This window comes from Trichoderma breve, chromosome 3 (assembly GCF_028502605.1).
Source record: "Trichoderma breve strain T069 chromosome 3, whole genome shotgun sequence".
Classification (NCBI taxonomy): Eukaryota; Fungi; Ascomycota; class Sordariomycetes; order Hypocreales; family Hypocreaceae; genus Trichoderma; species Trichoderma breve.
The window spans coordinates 1,837,920-1,855,459 of NC_079234.1; the positions used below are offsets into that span (position 1 = coordinate 1,837,920).

Sequence of the window (17,540 nt, forward strand, 5' to 3'; positions counted from 1 at the left end):
TATTTACCCTGGGCAAAGATTCCTCTTGGTGCAAAAACATACCTAGATAGCCTTGCCGCTGTCCCACCTTCTCATCAGAAAATCACCCCAAGAATCACACCAGAATTATTGGACGTGAGGTTTCTATATCTTGGGATTCACTGCGGTCTCATTTTGATAAAAGAAACAAATAATTCGCCAATCAGAATGAGACATGACACAAAGACCTTGTGGACTAGAAGGGGGAAAACTTTGGCATTAGCATCAACGGCGACGGCACGCAGATTAGGAGAGCGACTCCACCAAATTTGCGATACCTATGGCACTGATAAGGATAACATAGACGAAGAAAGCGAAGAAGAGAACGAGGAAAAGGAAAGCAGCCAGTTAGGGTTTCATCGTCATCGACACTCCTTTTTGCGTATAGGGGCATTTGAAGGAGTTGCACAGGGGAGGGACTGTAGCCGTGCAAAATTGTTGCTCAGGTAGCTTACATGTACTAACGATTGTGAAAGAGCAGAGCTACCCCCTTCATGATAATTCTATTCATTCATGAAACTCATCAGAAATAGACGATTCGACTCGCGTGTGACCACACCAATAGCTATCTGCGACCCCCGTACTGCCGTTGCTTTGTTTCGGTAGTCTGGAGGCAACAAAAGCAGCCTCTCCTTGCCATTTACAATCCACATACCATCAAGGCTTATACCATAGCCATGGTGGACAAGTCCTCGCAATGATATATTGCTATCCGTTTCAGAGCTACCAAAGCTCAAATCCATAACTCCAATATTAGTGTGGATGCGGGAACTGCTTAATGGATCGAAGGAAAGGCTGTTAATTGGCGGACCAACATCCAGTGTCACCAAGCAGGTACCCGAGGCGGCGTCCCAGATTTTGATCATATTCAAAGTCTTCTTGGATCTCGTGGTGCTGTCCAGTATGCCCCTCGAGTATGACACCAATAGCTGGTTATTTGGTGAGAAGGCGCATAGCTTCATATTCCCCTCTAGTTCCTGGAATGTCTGTAGGCATATGCCCTCAGACACATCCCAACTCTTCACTTGCTGCATCATGCCAGGGTATCTGTAACTCTTTGTTACTGTACCGAGAAGCTTTCCATCTAGAGAGAAGAATATTAGGCTGCAATTGGGCGTGTTCAAAGTTTGAAGGCGCTTCTTCGTTGTTAGGTCCCATATCTTCACTAGTTGAGAGCTATGCGTCGAGGGCATTGTAGCGACCCCAATTGCTATTCTCTGACTATCTGGCGAGCATGCCATAAGTACCACAGGCCAAGTATCGTGAATGGTCTGGACACAATCTCCTGTCGTTGGCTCCCAGATCTTGACCATTTCATCTCCCATGGTAACTAAATAGTGACCATCTGAAGTGAAACCAATGGCCCTTAGCTGTTCGACGTATCTTTTTGGTATCTCAATGTACCGTGTCAGATCTGCATTCGTAATATAGATTGTGTGATCCTCTCCGACGAAAGCGAGCCGTTGTCCATCTTCCGAGAACATCGTTCCTTCAGTGGGGAGGGTTTGGGAACAAGTGCCATCTAATGTGTTCCAAATATTAACCTCACCATAGGATATTGATTCGATCAAGCTGTTATCTTTAGAGAAGATAACTTGGTCGATTCCGCGATTTGGGATGTCGGGTATCAGAGAGGTATGGCCTGTATCTAAATTCCAGATTCTGGCTACCCCCTCGCTCGAAGCTGATGCCAGTTCCCGCCCATTTGTAGAGAATGCCACCGACAAAAGCGTATGATTCAGACCGTGTATTGTCTGTAGACAATTCCCGGTGATTGTGTCCCAAATCTTGATGGTTTTATCACCCAAGGCAGACGCAATTCGTAGGCCGTCTGGCGAGAAGACTACCGCCATCGCAGCTCCACTCCTTGGCAATATTTTGATGCATTCTCCCGTCTCAATACTCCATATTTTAATTTCTTTTTCGTAGACGTATGAAGCAAATTGTTGGCCGTTTGGTGAGAAAGCAGCCGTATTGTCTGCAACAATAAAGCGGCCTTGAAGAGTCCTAAAACAAGTATTTGTCGCTATATCCCATATATGAACCTCATTTGAGTAAACGAGGGCAAACTGCCGACTGTCTACTGAAAATACAGCATCAATCAATAGGCCATGAATAGGTACATCGAGAAGATGCGAGGAAGCACCTGCTAAGTTCCAGATAATGAGATGGTCTGTCTCCGAGATTGTAGCAGCTAGCTTGCCATCTTGTGACAGCGTAGCCCAAGACCATTTGTAGCTCTGGCATCTGAGTGTCTGGAGACAGTTGCCAGCCCTCGAATCCCATATCTTGACTGTGCCGTCACTTGAAGACGAGACGACCTTTTGGCAGTCTGCCGAAAAGGCAACCGACCCAACTGTTTTGTGGTGGCCTTTTAGAGTCAAAAGACACCCCCCGGTATGGTAATCCCAGATTTTGACCGTTCTATCCCGCGAAGCTGTGGCAAGTCTCTGGCCATCCGCTGAGCAGACAACGCTTATTATCGTATCCTCATGACCCTCTAGTGTTTGGATGCAAGGGCCCCATTTTGCATCCATTATTGGTTTCGATGCAAGCCAAGTTGGCTCTTCCTTACTGAATAGCCGCCTTATTAGGCTTTCGGTAGGACTAAATAGGAGTGCGGATGCGTAAAGCTGTAACGGTGCAATCTCAATCATTTTCCTATACGTAAGAATGAATCGACGAGCGTCTCTTATCATCTCTGATGATTGCATAAGTCGGTTCTTTTCCAACTTTTGCCAACCAATTGTAAGTCCCCAGCACACAAGTGTTAAATGTGACAGTGTGTGCACTTACCAGTAGTGTTTCGAGCTTATTGAGTGCTACTACACCGTAAGATATACTGCGCTGCAAGCTCAGGGCTTCTAGCCAATACAGATAATGCTTGTTCAAGAATTGATGTATGATTCCATCGTCTTCAAGGTCATTGGTTTGAGCCCAATTTTCGGAGATGCCATCACATAAGTGGTCGGCCCAGTAGACACAAGAGTAGCGTGTCGTGGCTAAAGGGTCGGGCTCTGGAGCCATAATTTCATCAATGAGAACTCCGGGGGCCTTCAAATCCCATACGTCGCGCCTTAGGACCTGAGACATGCCCTGGAGCGACCTGGAAAATAGAAAATGATGAATCTTCTCCACTCCATTGGGGAAAATAGTCTGCAAAGCTTCAGTAGACAGGTAGTCTTTAGCAGATTGGTGAACAAGGTAAACATTCTCGTCTCGTATTGTAAGAAATGAGCCGCACATGGTTACAACTCTCCGGACGGCCCCTGGCTTCTCAGATATCCCACGCGGTAAGTCCGAGAGAAACCCTAGCTCTGAGAGGCTGAGTGGGCGATATGTTGCGCACGCAGTTGAAAGCAATTGTATGCAATGCCTGTCGTTTCCTCTCTTTAGCTGAAGGATTTGCTTCAACATGCGAGCGTAAACTTCTTTCAAGTCCGACGGGATTTCATCGATAACCTGCAGAGCGTCCCAGCTTTCTACTTGTTCAAGTTCTTTCATAACAAGCGATACCCATAAGAATGTCCCGCTAACTTTTTGTCGCATCGCCTTCTCAAGGTCATCTTGAAGCACCTTGTCATCCCGGATTAATTCTAGTTGCGAGATGCTATACTTGATGTAAGTATCAACGGCATCTGATATGCTGGCCTCGTTGTCCTTCAATTCTAGGCTAAGTAACGCCCGTGAGTTATAAGTGCTTAGTTTCTGCTCAATAAGAGGTCCATTACGACTAGTAATGATCCATTTAACTCGGGATAGTGATGAGTGCTGCAGAATAAAATCCAGGAGCTTTGCCTGATCTGCCTCGCATTCGTCTAACGCATCGATAACTAATATGGTGCCATCTATGCCTGTATCTTGTAAAATATTTATGAGTATCTGTGATAATGCTGTCCAAGCGTTCACGTCTTCAAAGAGGCTCCTGCCTGCAATATCGTATTTGGTCCTAACATGTGAGATGAGTGACGGCTGCTGGTGAATAATAAGGTATAGAAGGCCGCGCAGCACGGCTACAGCAGAGTTGATACGCGAGTCGGTACCCTGGCAGAAGAAGTAGGATAGCATCATCTTTGACTCTGGATTTTTAATTCTCGTTTGATCTGCCAACTCGTCGATGATACCGCATGCTAGCATAGTCTTTCCCTTCCCTGGATCACCGGTGATCCACAGTAGCTGGCCTTGTGTATCGTCATCGTCATACCACAGCTTGAACTTGTCATTTTCGAAGATCCAGTTATATAGCTCTCTCAAAAGGCCACCCTTTGTTTGCTCAATCCGGACCTTGTCGTCGCGGGGGTCTGTTGATCGCAAATCTGCCAAGCAGCGGTCGCTTGCGCCTTCGGAAGAATAGTGATACACATCCCCTTGGTGGATGGTGGCGTTGTCGCCAAAGCTGTTTCCCTCGATGTTCATTTCAAATAAACATCTATGAAGAGGTTGCGGTCCTCTTTAATGAATTATGTTCTGACAGTATGCATTGGGTGGAAGTGAGAGATGAGATGCACTTCCGTCGAGTGATAAAATCAGGCATCCAATTGGTTTGCGGGATGCCGCTGAGAGTGCGGAGTATGTCATTCCAACCAATCAACGAGCATCTTGGCCAATAAAATTGCTTCATGAGTGTCTATCATTTGCTTGAAGCGCAACAGGGCAGAGGCAAGCGGAGGTCAAAAAAGCGAGACGGCAAAATTAATAGATACATACATTCAGCAATATAAGCGCCTAATCAACTCGAGTGGTGCTTTTGTAGGGGAACGCCTATTCTGCCAGCACCTGGATTTTCCGATATAACTATAGTAGCAGTTAAAAAAGAAATATATATATAGTAGTAGTTACTAGAGGAATATAGATATAGTAGCAGTTATTAGACAAATATAGATATGACAAAGGGTTAAACCTTTTTAGTGGTAAGCAACATATTGATACTACCCCTTGGATCGAATTAATTTATAAAGAGCACTTGACTCTTTACACAAGAAGCCAATCTCCCCCTAATTGACCAATCCTGAATATCCAATGTTTCTGGGTCGAGTCGTCCCGATCTTCCCACTGCCACAACTTACGTAGTATAGTGCCGGTATTCACCACATTCAAGCATCTTGTTTCAAGCCAAAATTTCTCCAAGCAACCTGATATAAACTCCTTGTGCACCTGTTCGCGGGATTCCAATCCTGCAATAACCATTGGCCAGAGTATGCATTTGAACAAGTTGGCGTCACTCTCTAACTCATGAATGACGCTAATAAGCCGACGCACGAGACGGTCCTGAGAGGTCTCCTCCCTAATGAGAGCGTCAAGAATGCGTCTGCCATATATCTGAGCCCCAAGTTTATAAGACTCTGCTAATTTGGAAAGCTCTTGGATCTGCACTGAAGTTGAAGGCAGTCGTGGTAGTGTTGCCGCCCAGGAATCACAGTTAAAGCTCTCCATAGATCTAAGCACGTCATTTACTCTATGAATACGTGTTTCAATGTCAGCCTCGCTTCTCAGCTGTGAGGACAAGAGAAAATCTCGACAGGACGAAAATGCCCCGAGAGCGTCTAAGATGTACTCGGGGCATCCCAAGTACGAATGTTCCAGCTTTTGCTGTAGCGGTTGTTTCGTTACTCGTAAAGGGGTAGGCGTATTTGACAATAACTCAGGATTTGCGTATGTTGGGCCAAGATTTTCGATCCTGATGGGAAGTGGTTAGCAGTAGTAAACGTGACAACAGTGGCTATGCTAAACAAACATACACGTAAACCTGTCTAGAGACGAACTCCCGTATACTTATAAGATATGTACCAAAATCTTCTTGTACTGTTCCTTTTGGCCTGGTGTGGGTTTCAATCTGGGTGATTAATTTCTTGACCCCTTCCAGATGTATATTCCAGGTGCCACTCCCCGATTCTAAGAGATCGAGAAACAGTAACAGAAAGGCACTCGTAATCGTTGCGTCTAGTGCGCGCAGCTTAGGATCATTTACAGCATCCGAAAGGCCCCGCAACGTCTTGTGTTTGAAGCGGAGAGCAGTGTGGTCGGTGTCTGTTAGAATTGTGGATGAGGTTACCAGCCCACCCTGGGAATATGAGAGCTTTGAGTTTGCCCTGTGACGTGATGAGAGTGCAATAATAGAAGACAGTAGGAGTGGACTGTCGAAAGCAGCTCCTATTACGTTTCTTAACGGATTCACGGTGCTGTCATACATGATAAACAGCTTGCAAACGCATCTGCTATCTGAACCATGGGTTAAACATCCGCCAAGTTGAACCAACCTGCAGTTTTAAGAAACTTTATACGTACAATAGTCTAAGTAATACCGAGTAGTCTCGTCAAGGTTGGATAAAAGAGGGTCATCTAACTGTGTGATGGGAGTTGGCCGAAAGTAGTAGTCTGTTATGTGCGCATAACGTCTGTCAGAAATAAGGATAGTGTAGTGAGAGAGACACATTGCTCATAGAAAAGGGACGTTTAATTGTAGCTTGGGATATCTCACCTCTGTATTCGCCATTGGTAACAAGTACAGACCCGGGATGTGTGGCGGTTTGTACGTGTGATACATCTCTTGCAGCCAACCTCGGTCCGAAGAGAGTTGTTTTCTTGGATATAACGGGTTTATTTGCGGCCGTCTTTTCAGTTTTCTTGGTCCGATATGTAGCACCTTTCGCCCATCGTAAGGGTCTGGTCTGGGTACATTCTAGTCCAGCTTGGGTGCATTTCCTGCACGGCGGCTGATCCATGCGGCATTCTATGCGGCGACGGCGGCATGTGTAGCACGAAGTGTCCATGGCCCGTACGTAATTGTATTTTATGGAACACCCCTGACGAACGGAATGATGGGGATGAGGGAAAACACGGAGGATCCGGTGTGGCCGAAGTCGGGGGCATGAGAAATGTTGCTCTCAGCACCACGCAAGGTAGAATGGTAATGCGAAAAGTGTTACCAACTTTGGCTTCTGCGATCCAGACTGAACTGAGCCCTGAAGAATAAAGGAAAACCTTTTGCTTTCTCTGGCACAACCACCGCGCTCGACTTGTGAAGGGCAGCCCAGAACTCGGATAGATCACATTAAGTCCCGCCAACATTCCGGGTAAGCTATGCCCTACAAAGGAAAAGTTGGGGAATGGAGACGGGCTTAGCCGCCCATGTTAAGTTAGTCCCAGCGAGCCCAGCTTGCCATCTGTGGTACGGATGGCTCTGTATCCGATTCTGTGACAATTGATCAGACCACAACGGCGGGCGGCGCCTCTATTCCATTGCTCGGTTTGATGCCCTTGACAGCGGGGCTGGTGTGTATGTAGCCGCATATAGGCCATAACTCGGCATTTACTTTAATAAAAATAGGGCTATTTGGATGACCTTCCGCGGCTCCAATCAGTGCGACCGCGAAACGTAATAGATTCGCTTCCCACTTATATTAAATCATCAGTTTGTCAAGAATTAAGAGAACTTACATTGCCACTGTTTGAAACGTATTCCTGAGCAACAACTTTTGTAAATTTTGTAATGAATTCAATTCAAGAGAGCGACATTAAGCCGACTGGGTTGCCCGTCGTCAGACAGAGGGGCCTTGCCAATCCAGTATGAACCACCGACTCTCAAATTATAACATTCTTTCAACACAAGGTTATGGTAGGCCGCTAATATATACGATAGAGTGCATTGGGTTTTGGCAGTTTTGCAGCCACATTAATGGCGTTGTCACTGTCTGCCATGGGCTTCCGCGGAGTGTCAAACCAATCCGTCTTTGTAGCAAACCTCTGTTTTCTCGCTGGACTTGGGCTCTTGATCTCGGCGCAGTGGGAAATGGTCAGGGGCAACACGTTCGAATACACAGTTTTGGCAGCTTTTGGTGAACACATCCCCTTGGAGTTGTCGTGGTTTACTGAGACTAACGCCTGACATCTTCGGATAGGGCTATACTACGGCGGTTACGGAGTGCTGATATTACCTTCGATGGGCATTCTCGAGTCATATAAAGGCGACACAACCGAGTATTACAATGCATTTGGGATTTACCAGCTTGGTAAGTCATATTCCTGTCTCAAGGAGCGCACTGACTAGGAATCTAATGTCCACATAGTTTGGTGCATACTCAATCTCTTCTTTTTTATTGCATCTTTGCCAACGTAAGAACCTGTCTAATAAACAACTCTAGAACACCGCTAAATTTGATACAGCGGTGGTCCTAATATTATTATATATGGTGGATTGGAGCTCTCATATATCTTCAACTGCATAGCGCACTTTGTTAGGGCAGATGGTAATGTTGCGACCAGTACCAGCCTTATGAAAGCAGGGGGCGCATTCGGATTTATTGCATCTCTGGCTGGCTTTTATATGTTGGGTCATGAGCTTTGTCAAGATGTTTTACCCTTTCGCGTTCCGGTGTACAACACGAGTCGCCTTGCTGGGAGAAGGAAATCGAGCGACCAGAGTAATTGATTCGATAAGCGCATTATATCTAGAAATACACAGTCAAAATAAGAGTAATAATAGTAATAACAACAGAAAAGCCAGATCTTACTGGACATGAATGCACAACGGCAACCTCGGTTTCATTTAGCTGCATTTGTTTGTTTCGCTCAAAAAGTTACACATGCCTGCAGCAGAAGGACCTCAAATGTGATTGTGGCGCTACCCTTGGCTAAATAGCATTACTGGTGCACTGCGCTTTATATCGGAGTTTTCCTGGCACGAAGTAAAACTTCCAGCAGCAGATGTAAGACGGCTTGGCTTTATCGAGCGAGTCAGCTACCGTCGGTCCCATGACGTAGTTTATTATCTTCCGCCACTCAAGGTCGTATCTGACTTGCCCCACGTAAAATAACTACCGGAATAGGAAGTGGAGCGATAGCGGTCGTACATGAAGTTCTCCAGAACGAGCTGCATTCTCCTTACACCCGCACGGCATGAGTCTTTTCACGAAGAGATTATGAGCAAATTATAAATTGTCTGATAAGGAGCTGTAAATCTGGTCTTGGTATATCTAGGAATGGCGTATGGCGTAGGGATGATAAAGACAAACTATAAAGTAGCAAACTGCTCGCCTCTGCCGTTTTAGACATTCCCTCCTCTTTATCACAGTTGAACAATTTCTTGTTTCTTTCCAGTCTCACAGAACTCATACCAGATCACAAAGATGTGTCAAGACGAGGTTGCTTCCAATGGCTGGACTAGCGTTCCCAGACACGCCGGGACTCTCTTTGGTGATAAGCTATCGACCATTGAACCATTGCCCCTTTCCATCAGTGAGCTCGGATTTCCATCCAGCGACGAAGTAGTGGCGAAGACTATTGATTACGCCAAAGCCACTCTTCACCCTCAGACTTTCAATCATTCTATGAGAGTGTATTATTTTGGTGTGTAATCTATGCCAATGAAGTACCTGTTTAGGTATATTGGTTCCGTGCTAATACGTCTTTTGAAGGAATGGCCATCACCAAGCAATATTTCCCAAAGCAAGCTGCTGGGTTTAATCCTGCCACTTGGGCTCTTACTTGTCTACTCCACGATATTGGGACTGCGGAGGAATTCTTGACTGCTACTAGAATGTCTTTTGACATCTATGGTGGCATCAAGGCTCTGCAGGTTCTCAAGGATATTGGAGCCTCCAAGGACCAGGCAGAAGCTGTTTCAGAAGCCATTATTAGACATGAGGATATGGGCATCCATGGAGAGATTGCGTATCTCGGCCAGCTAATTCAGCTTGCCACAACGTACGATAACACGAGCGTTCACCCCTATGTCAAGAACTTTGAGAAGTTGTTGCATCATACGACGGTCGCCGAGATCAACGAAGCGCATCCCCGGTTGAAGTGGTCTTCGTTTTTCTCTGGAACTATTCGCAAGGAGATGACCATTAAACCGTGGTGTCATTCAGGAAACCTCCCCAACTTTGACAATGAAATTGAAGCTAATCCACTCATGAAGGAATGGGACTATTGAAAGATTACGTGATAAGTTCAGTAAATATCACATGCACATGTAAATAGACCTTGACTGTTATCTCACTGGAATTCTCTACTGAATAGAGAATAAACAGATTTACCTAAGAGTTATCTTATACCTTTTGCTCTGTTCTTTCATTGCTTCTACCAGGCGATATTGTAAATAGCAACCTCTACTACGCGTAACCAAATAAGTCATTGAACCATTGATATATCTCCACGAAGGCCCCCTTCATCGTGTTCCACGCCTCTTTGACCTTTTTCCAGACATCTTCAAGCCACTGCGAAATAGCGTTATGCATGTCCAAGAAAAGATTGAAAATTTTATCCGTGAATTTTAGAAACTGGTCATAGATGAGTACCCACGCATCAGCTACCATCTCTTGTTGGTCCTCTGGTTGATGGTCAGTAATTTCAACAGCGTTATCATATGACCTATCGATACTATCGATAGACTGCTTCTTTGCTCGCTGGCGAGCTTCTCTCATCTTCTCCATGGCCATTTGCTTGTCCACTTTGTCGTCCTGAAGCTTATCCGTGACGGCCTTGACATCGCCACTTAGGTTTCGATGATCATCAATGAGGGCCCTGGTGATGGGTTCAAATTTGTCATCAGAGGTTGGGTTTGCACGGAGTAATGTCAAATGTTCCTTTAGCTTCACCGCATGCTGTTTCAGTTGCTCAATGCTATCGTCGGCACTGTGAAGACTTTGATGGTCAATGCCAAAGGACTCAAGGTTGGCCAAGTACGCCGTAATGTTAATGCTGCCTTGAGATTCTTGAGTCTTAGCCTTAGCCTGAGCCTGGGCACCACGAAGCCGCAACTTCCAGGCTGGGACGTCGGTGGCGGTAGAAGCGACGGTAGTCATTGCGTTTACTATATCAAATTAGCACAAACACATGTGAGCGGTAAAGGAGGATTAACATCGGCAAAAAGAAGCTATAGTTTAGTAGTTGGTTTTTGAATTGGTTTGTAGCGGTTTGAGGAAGAAAACCTCTCGTCTTTATGAAGCCTATATATAGCTATATATGCTCAAATTAATACTGCTTCTGTGGCGCCAACTTGTGTCTGCCAAGTGTGGGATCAACAGCCCGTGGTCGCACTATTGACTGGAATAAACCATACCGACCTTAAGTTGACCAAACGTAATGAACTGTGAATTGGAGGGATTTGATGTTTGGTTGAAAGTAGGCAGCTGAAATGTGTAAGCAGCTGATTTAATAGCCGCATGCATTGAAGGCGCATTTCAGCTACTCGAGAATGACCCGCGTTGCCTAACTAGGTGCAGAGTTCTGGATATGCATGCACTCAAGGACAATGGACCATTGCCGATGCAAATCTATACAATGCCAAGAATCCTATCCCTTGTGATTTACTGACTTCAGCGCTTCGTTCAGTGAGTTTCATAAGAACACTTCTTACTCTTTTTCGTGAAATATGTAGCTACCTTGTACTTGAACCTGCACAGGCTTAGACATCCTGCAAAATACAATACTGCCTATTTATCTACGGCCAAATCACCTGCTAAGGTAGCATTCCCTGCTAGTGCATCCAGCAGGCTATCTAGGCAAGCCAGGCAGAAAGCTGGCCGCTCACTTGACCAGGCCATGCTTCATGCCAATAAACAAGAGCAGCAATTGAGATCTTAATACGTTTGATGGTTGCGAGCCCTCACCAGCCTGTTTCTTACTTTAATAAACAACTCATTCTCCCTCCTATTCACTATCATAATCCCACTTAAGAAATAGCGCATAATCAAGAGAAAGATCTGATGCGAGCGAAAGTGACTGATCCAGTTTCTAAAGTGCGGACGCACCACCTTTCACTGCAGCCAACACGGCTAACGGGATCTGCGATCTTCCCCTCAGCCAAGCCAATCTTAAGACATCGAAGATTTCCTAGACGATCGCGGTGTGAACACTAATGACCATGCTATGATATGAGAAACAACCATCAGCATCCTAAAAATAATGTGTAAAGTCTCAGCGAGCTTGGCTATGGGCATCACCTACGGTAAGTGCGACTGACACACAGACTTCGTCATGTCACAGAAGAAAGCCATTTCAACGGTAAACTTGTCTTTGACGAATACTCTCTGTCTCTCTCCCTTTTTTTTGTGAAGGCCAAATTGACAAGGAAGTTCATATGTGCAAGGTTGAACACTCCTAATGCCGTTGACTGGCACATGATCCATGTAGCGAACTGAATAAAGCGGCACTCATACGACTACACCATCAAAACAAACGATCGATTCATGCAGATGAAATGCTCTCATCTGAAGGTGGATAACCCTGCCTATTGGCTGGTCGAATTACCGCTCAAATCTGCTCTGTGTATTTGAGAAATTTCGCACCAGTAGCACACCTTACCTCCAAGGTAGCATTCCAAACATAAGCGAGGGGCCCCAGAGCTTTACTGATATCTGAAAAGCCACTGGTTAAAGCAGGCTGTGGCGCCCACGGAGAGTGCCACCTTGACCGACGTATTCAACAAAGGCTTCACAATAAAGACTCATACCCAGACTCCCGGTATAGTTGATAATTTGCTATAGATCGTATTAGAAATCTAAATGGCAGCACGAGGCAGTTCGTCTTCAGGTTTCCTCAAAAGAAAAAGAAGGCCATTGGTGCGCCTCTCAAAGCTTGCCTGATGCGAATATTTGCTCATTTGCTTCGCTTAGATGGCTTCATCGCGGGGAACGGGACCCCGGGTCCCGATTCATGTTGCTCTTGAAGAATGCCGACTGATCCGTTGGAGATGTCCATTACGGACTAACATGCCGACTCGCGGTCGCCCGATGCAGTCAAGATCTCCCACTTGCCGCAGTTCGCTGCAAGGGTGAATGATCTAGACAAGGGAGGAGACCAGGGTTCTCAGATAGCCCTCAAGTACAATCTGCAACACAATGGGAACAAGGTTTCACTCTCAGCCGAGAGAAGGAGAAAACGTTAGAAGACAAAGGTGGCTAGGATAAACTTATTTTTATAGATGAAAATCTGACTTGTTCAGGGAAGGGAAATATGATCAACAGCAGATGCAACAATGCAGAAAAGTGGCGACATGGAGTCTAATATTAGTTAAAAGATGCAACTATTATATCGACTATTCGTTTTCATCAAAACTCAGTATATAAGCTATATATGCACATCAAAGTCTCGTCTAGCGTCGGCATGAAGCACTCGAACAACGGGAATAGGAGATAGGAGACTTAACCCTTCTTTGACCCATCCTACTGTCCTAGTTATTTCTCCGTTCCTCAAGCCCCCATGCAAGCATCCATATGCAGATGGATCGGCTTGGGAGTGTAACAGGAAGGAGCCTGCTGCTAGCTATGGGAGATGGTAATTACGATTGGTATCACATGCATGTTGAAAGAAATGTGTGTACCGGGCTGAAGTTGATTATGGGGTAGCATTGCACCATGTTATTTCCGAGCCGTTGTTACTACATAACATCATCCACGCTTCTCATAGTTATTTACCCCACCTTACAATGGCGTTACTCAGCTTTATAGTGGCGTTAGCTCGTTGAAGTAACATGCGAAGATGAGTTGTTCTCAGCCTTTACCAAAGAAGAGATAAAATATCACTATATAGAGCGGTTGCAAGGGTATTCAATGCTCCTACGCGACGAAACAACTACAGTAGCTACTACCCCTCAAGAGAATTTGGAATTAGCGTTGATATTTTTCTTATCAAAGAAGCAAAATAGGAAGCTGCATTTTACTTCACCCGCCGTGACGCGGCTTTACTTGATGAAGAGTTGAGATAGAACTAGTTAATTCCTGAGGGATCCTAATGGTGGTTGAAGCTACTACCGATTGCGTTAAAATGACAAAAGAGCACGTCTTGATCCAGTTGCTCATTAGATGAACAGATGATATATATGGGCGCTTTATGTAGCCTAGATGAGCCTGCAGTCGGTAATATACATACCAGACACTAACCTGTACTAAGACCATATAAAGCAAATAAAGGAATTGTTTACAGAAGCATGCCAGTTATTGAACCCCATGATCATGGTTCTATATATCATGATCAAGGACTAATTTCTCCACCTAGTTGGGGACCATGTCAAGCAGCAAAACGTATGTTCCTGTAACCCTCGCCGGCAAGGCTAGCCGAACTTCAATCTTGGCGTCTCTATTTCTTCATGATGCTTCTAGTACTGACCACACCATTCAATACACTATTATCGGTGGTGTTCTCTGTAATAGGCAGGTTGTAGAACGGCGCACTCGCGAGTCTCATGATAATGTTAGTTTCTTCTTTCCTTTTCTTTTTTATTAAAAAAGGAGCAGTCTACTCCTGATTCGGACCAGCAGCTAATGACATGTAGCCGTGAGAATGATATCTTGAAGTTTAGATAAATGGCCTCCCGCTTAAAGGCAAATCATACATTCCTATTTTGACAATCCCCCACGATTGCGTCTTTGAGTCATTATTCGCAAAAGTGAGGGTTATCTATGGATGAGTCGGTGCAATGTATACCGAAGACCTAGAGATTGCAAGTATATAAAGTCCCTGGTGAAACCCGTTTAATTCAGATCCAAGCACTGATAGGAACAGTTTAGACAACAGTCTATCATCTACAGACGCCTCGACTCATAGCCTTCTCTACATACCTTGAACCACCTTCACTAGTCTGAGTTTATCAACCTCATTCACAGCCATTCAGGATGAAGTCCGTCACTTTAGTCGCAAACGTCTTTTTGGTGGCCACTGCCGCCTTGGCGTCTCCTCTTGCTGCTCGCAAGCAGGCAGCTATGGATTCTATTCGCGCTAGGGCCGCTGCTCGTCGTTCTAATAGATTCCAAGCCGGTTCGAACATTGGCAATGGAACTGCCGACGTGGAGTCTACCAACTGGGCAGGCGCTGCTATCACAACTTCAGGCATTACCGAGGTAACCGGCACCTTCACTGTTCCCCAGCCCAGCGTTCCAGCTGGCGGCAGCTCTCGCAATGAATACTGTGGTGCTGCATGGGTAGGAATTGATGGCTACTCTGATGCCGATCTTATCCAGACTGGCGTCCTCTGGTGCGTCGAAGGTGGTGAATACTTGTACGAAGCCTGGTATGAGTATCTCCCCGCTTCGCTGGTCGAATACTCGGGAATTTCTGTCAGTGCTGGAGATGTTGTTACTGTTACTGCCACCAAGACTGGCACTAACAGTGGAGTCACGACGTTGTCGAGCGGTGGACGAACCGTATCCCATACCTTTTCCAGGGAAAGCTCACCCTTGCCCGGTACAAGCGCTGAATGGATTGTCGAGGACTTCACCTCCGGCAGCTCATTGGTTCCATTTGCTGACTTTGGATCTGTTACCTTCACCGGAGCAAGCGCCCTCATCAACGGAGCCACTGTTTCGCCAGGCAGCGGGTCTGCGGTTATTATTGACCTTGAGGATTCAAGAGGAAACATCATAACTGGAACAACTGTCTCTGGCAGCTCGGTGACTGTCAACTACGAATAAAATTTGGAGCCATTTGACTCTACCAAACCTTGGCGGAGAAACATGACACGCTGGGCAAGAGGTGGATTTTGAAGAGCATTGGTTCCATATGCCTTTTCAGAAGCAAACTCGTGTTGAGGACCAGGTGAAGAAATGCAAGGACGAGTCACTATAGTTGAAGAGTAAAAATAAAGTCTTATTTGCCCCTGATTAATATTATATATGATAATTGGTGACTTGACTCTGTTATTACAGTGTAAATCATGTGACACTCTATATTGTGGTCTAGGCGCTGGCTTAATGTCTTCAGTAACCGACTATGTTAAGTCAGAAAAGCAAATCGAAAAATACTCAAAATGGAAATTACTGCCTCTTCATCATTGAGTTGAACTTGGTGGGACCAATAACTGATGCCTCGCCCGATCCCCTCACAAACTTTGCAGCTGATGCTTCTTACTCTATCCCGAAGTTTTATATGACTCGTTATCCAAATCGCCACTCAGTATGTACACTAGAGTATCTTTTACATCAAGAGAATGACTCGTAAACCAAGATCATTGCTTTGACTTTGCAGCGTTCTCGGTTACAAGGCCCATGAGTCGATCAAATGCTCTCTGGTCGTCTCCTTTTTTAAACTCCTCCTCATTCGTGTCCTCATCTAAAAAGAACATGCCATACTTGTCGTCCACCGCCCCATATCCAAACAATCGCAGCCTTGGGTCGGCCTTAAGCTTTCGGCGAATATCCTGGATATCTTCAGGTTCGTCCTCAAAGTGATAATCGGGGCTATATTTCTCGTCCCTCGTGAGTGGTACATTATCGCCATCGCCAGCAATTAACTCGGTAAGCGCGGGCTTTGCCTCGTATACCGCATCAAAAAAACTGGCCCAAGTGTAGGCTTCTTCCATGTAGGGATGCTCACCCCCAGCAACACATTCCTTGACATCGAGAGACTTGAGAACATTTAGATGACCGCCTATAAACGAGACCAGCTCCGGGCCAACGAAGCACCTCGTCAGCTTCAACGACTCCAATAGTGGAAGATCGTCGGGCATAAGCGAAAGCTGGATGGTGCGAACCGGTTGATGGCCGAGGGGATCTGCCGCATGGATAGCAAGGTGTTTGAGTCCCGTCATGTGGTGGAAAAAGGTAGTATCCATTTTCTCAAGGAAGTCAACATAACCCCACACTGTATTGGTCTTCCACCCTGCGCCGTTATCCGTGCCGAATATCTTAAAGGATGCAGTCTCTAAACGAGAGAGAAATTGACGAAACTCTTCTGTTAGGAAAGCCGATGTTCTCTTGGGAATTAGCTCATCTACGATAAGCTCCCTCACGTGGATATTGGCTGCCAGGGCCCGCCAGGTCTCGTTTATGAGGGCTCGCCACTGCCATGTCTCTTCCCTCTCTCGGATGTGTTCTTCGGTTTCCACACCTTCGAATATATATATTGACATTCCCATCACGGCGTCTGGATGCTCCGAATCCCACTCTTCGCCGTTGTCAAAGTCAAAGTCAGACTTGAGACTGAAGGTGCGTAGATTGGGAGTGAGATGACCTTGGATGACCTTGGCTGCGGCTGGCGTGAGAGCAGGTGTCGTTAACTCGTCATTGGGACCGCAGTGAGCTGTAAACTCCATACGAGTTGTGTACTCGCCATAAGTCTCGATGGCGCCCAGTACGGACTGTGCAATCCTCTCATTGTTGGTAAGGCGAATTGTTTTAAAGATCTCTGGCGCCAATTGAGCTCGGTATTGTCTACAAGTTGCACTGAGACGAACTTTGTCACCGAGTTCGAGGAGTCGGAATATCTGAAGGGTTAATTCCTGTGGAAGAGCTGAAAGGCGCGACATCTTGAATCAACATGGACCTCAACTCACAAACGCGAAGCTAAACTAACATCTTGTTCATGGAACTAAATAGCCCAGCGCGTAGTCATGTGATTATGATGATTTGGTGCTATTCTCGTGCTAATAACCCGTTGCTGCCTGGTGTGCCTGTTTGGACTTCGGAATAGGCCTAAAGGGTTAGTGTTTTAAGACAAAGAATTCACGGCAACGGATGCAAAAAGTTCCCCCCAGTGGTGCAAATTGGGAGGGGAAAATGAGCGCCAGCAGTGCTGCCTGTATAAGAGGG

At 45.8% G+C, this 17,540-nt stretch overlaps 6 protein-coding genes across 6 annotated transcripts; 3 read left to right on the forward strand and 3 right to left on the reverse strand.

Annotated features, from left to right (window-relative positions):
* Positions 1-521: 521 nt before the first annotated feature.
* T069G_04993 (WD domain, g-beta repeat domain-containing protein) lies at positions 522-4,434 on the reverse strand (the record flags this gene model as incomplete). Its single annotated transcript, XM_056172203.1, has 3 exons — positions 522-1,004; positions 1,083-2,651; positions 2,815-4,434. 3 exons carry the CDS (start codon positions 4,432-4,434, stop codon positions 522-524), a joined length of 3,672 nt encoding a protein of 1,223 aa, XP_056029061.1.
* Positions 4,435-7,714: 3,280 nt separating this feature from the next.
* Positions 7,715-8,446, forward strand: T069G_04994 (GPR1/FUN34/yaaH family domain-containing protein; the record flags this gene model as incomplete). The annotated part of the gene is made up of 4 exons (XM_056172204.1): positions 7,715-7,853; positions 7,917-8,027; positions 8,085-8,130; positions 8,182-8,446. 4 exons carry the CDS (start codon positions 7,715-7,717, stop codon positions 8,444-8,446), a joined length of 561 nt encoding a protein of 186 aa, XP_056029062.1.
* Positions 8,447-9,143: 697 nt separating this feature from the next.
* Positions 9,144-9,949, forward strand: T069G_04995 (HD domain-containing protein; the record flags this gene model as incomplete). Its single annotated transcript, XM_056172205.1, has 2 exons — positions 9,144-9,363; positions 9,432-9,949. The coding sequence occupies 2 exons, from the start codon at positions 9,144-9,146 to the stop codon at positions 9,947-9,949; spliced, it is 738 nt and encodes a 245-aa protein (XP_056029063.1).
* Positions 9,950-10,127: 178 nt separating this feature from the next.
* Positions 10,128-10,820, reverse strand: T069G_04996 (uncharacterized protein; the record flags this gene model as incomplete). Its single annotated transcript, XM_056172206.1, has 1 exon — positions 10,128-10,820. The coding sequence occupies one exon, from the start codon at positions 10,818-10,820 to the stop codon at positions 10,128-10,130; it is 693 nt and encodes a 230-aa protein (XP_056029064.1).
* A 3,810-nt stretch (positions 10,821-14,630) lies between these two features.
* Positions 14,631-15,425, forward strand: T069G_04997 (peptidase a4 family domain-containing protein; the record flags this gene model as incomplete). The annotated part of the gene is made up of 1 exon (XM_056172207.1): positions 14,631-15,425. One exon carries the CDS (start codon positions 14,631-14,633, stop codon positions 15,423-15,425), a length of 795 nt encoding a protein of 264 aa, XP_056029065.1.
* A 533-nt stretch (positions 15,426-15,958) lies between these two features.
* T069G_04998 (f-box-like domain-containing protein) lies at positions 15,959-17,257 on the reverse strand (the record flags this gene model as incomplete). Its single annotated transcript, XM_056172208.1, has 1 exon — positions 15,959-17,257. The coding sequence occupies one exon, from the start codon at positions 17,255-17,257 to the stop codon at positions 15,959-15,961; it is 1,299 nt and encodes a 432-aa protein (XP_056029066.1).
* Positions 17,258-17,540: the final 283 nt, after the last annotated feature.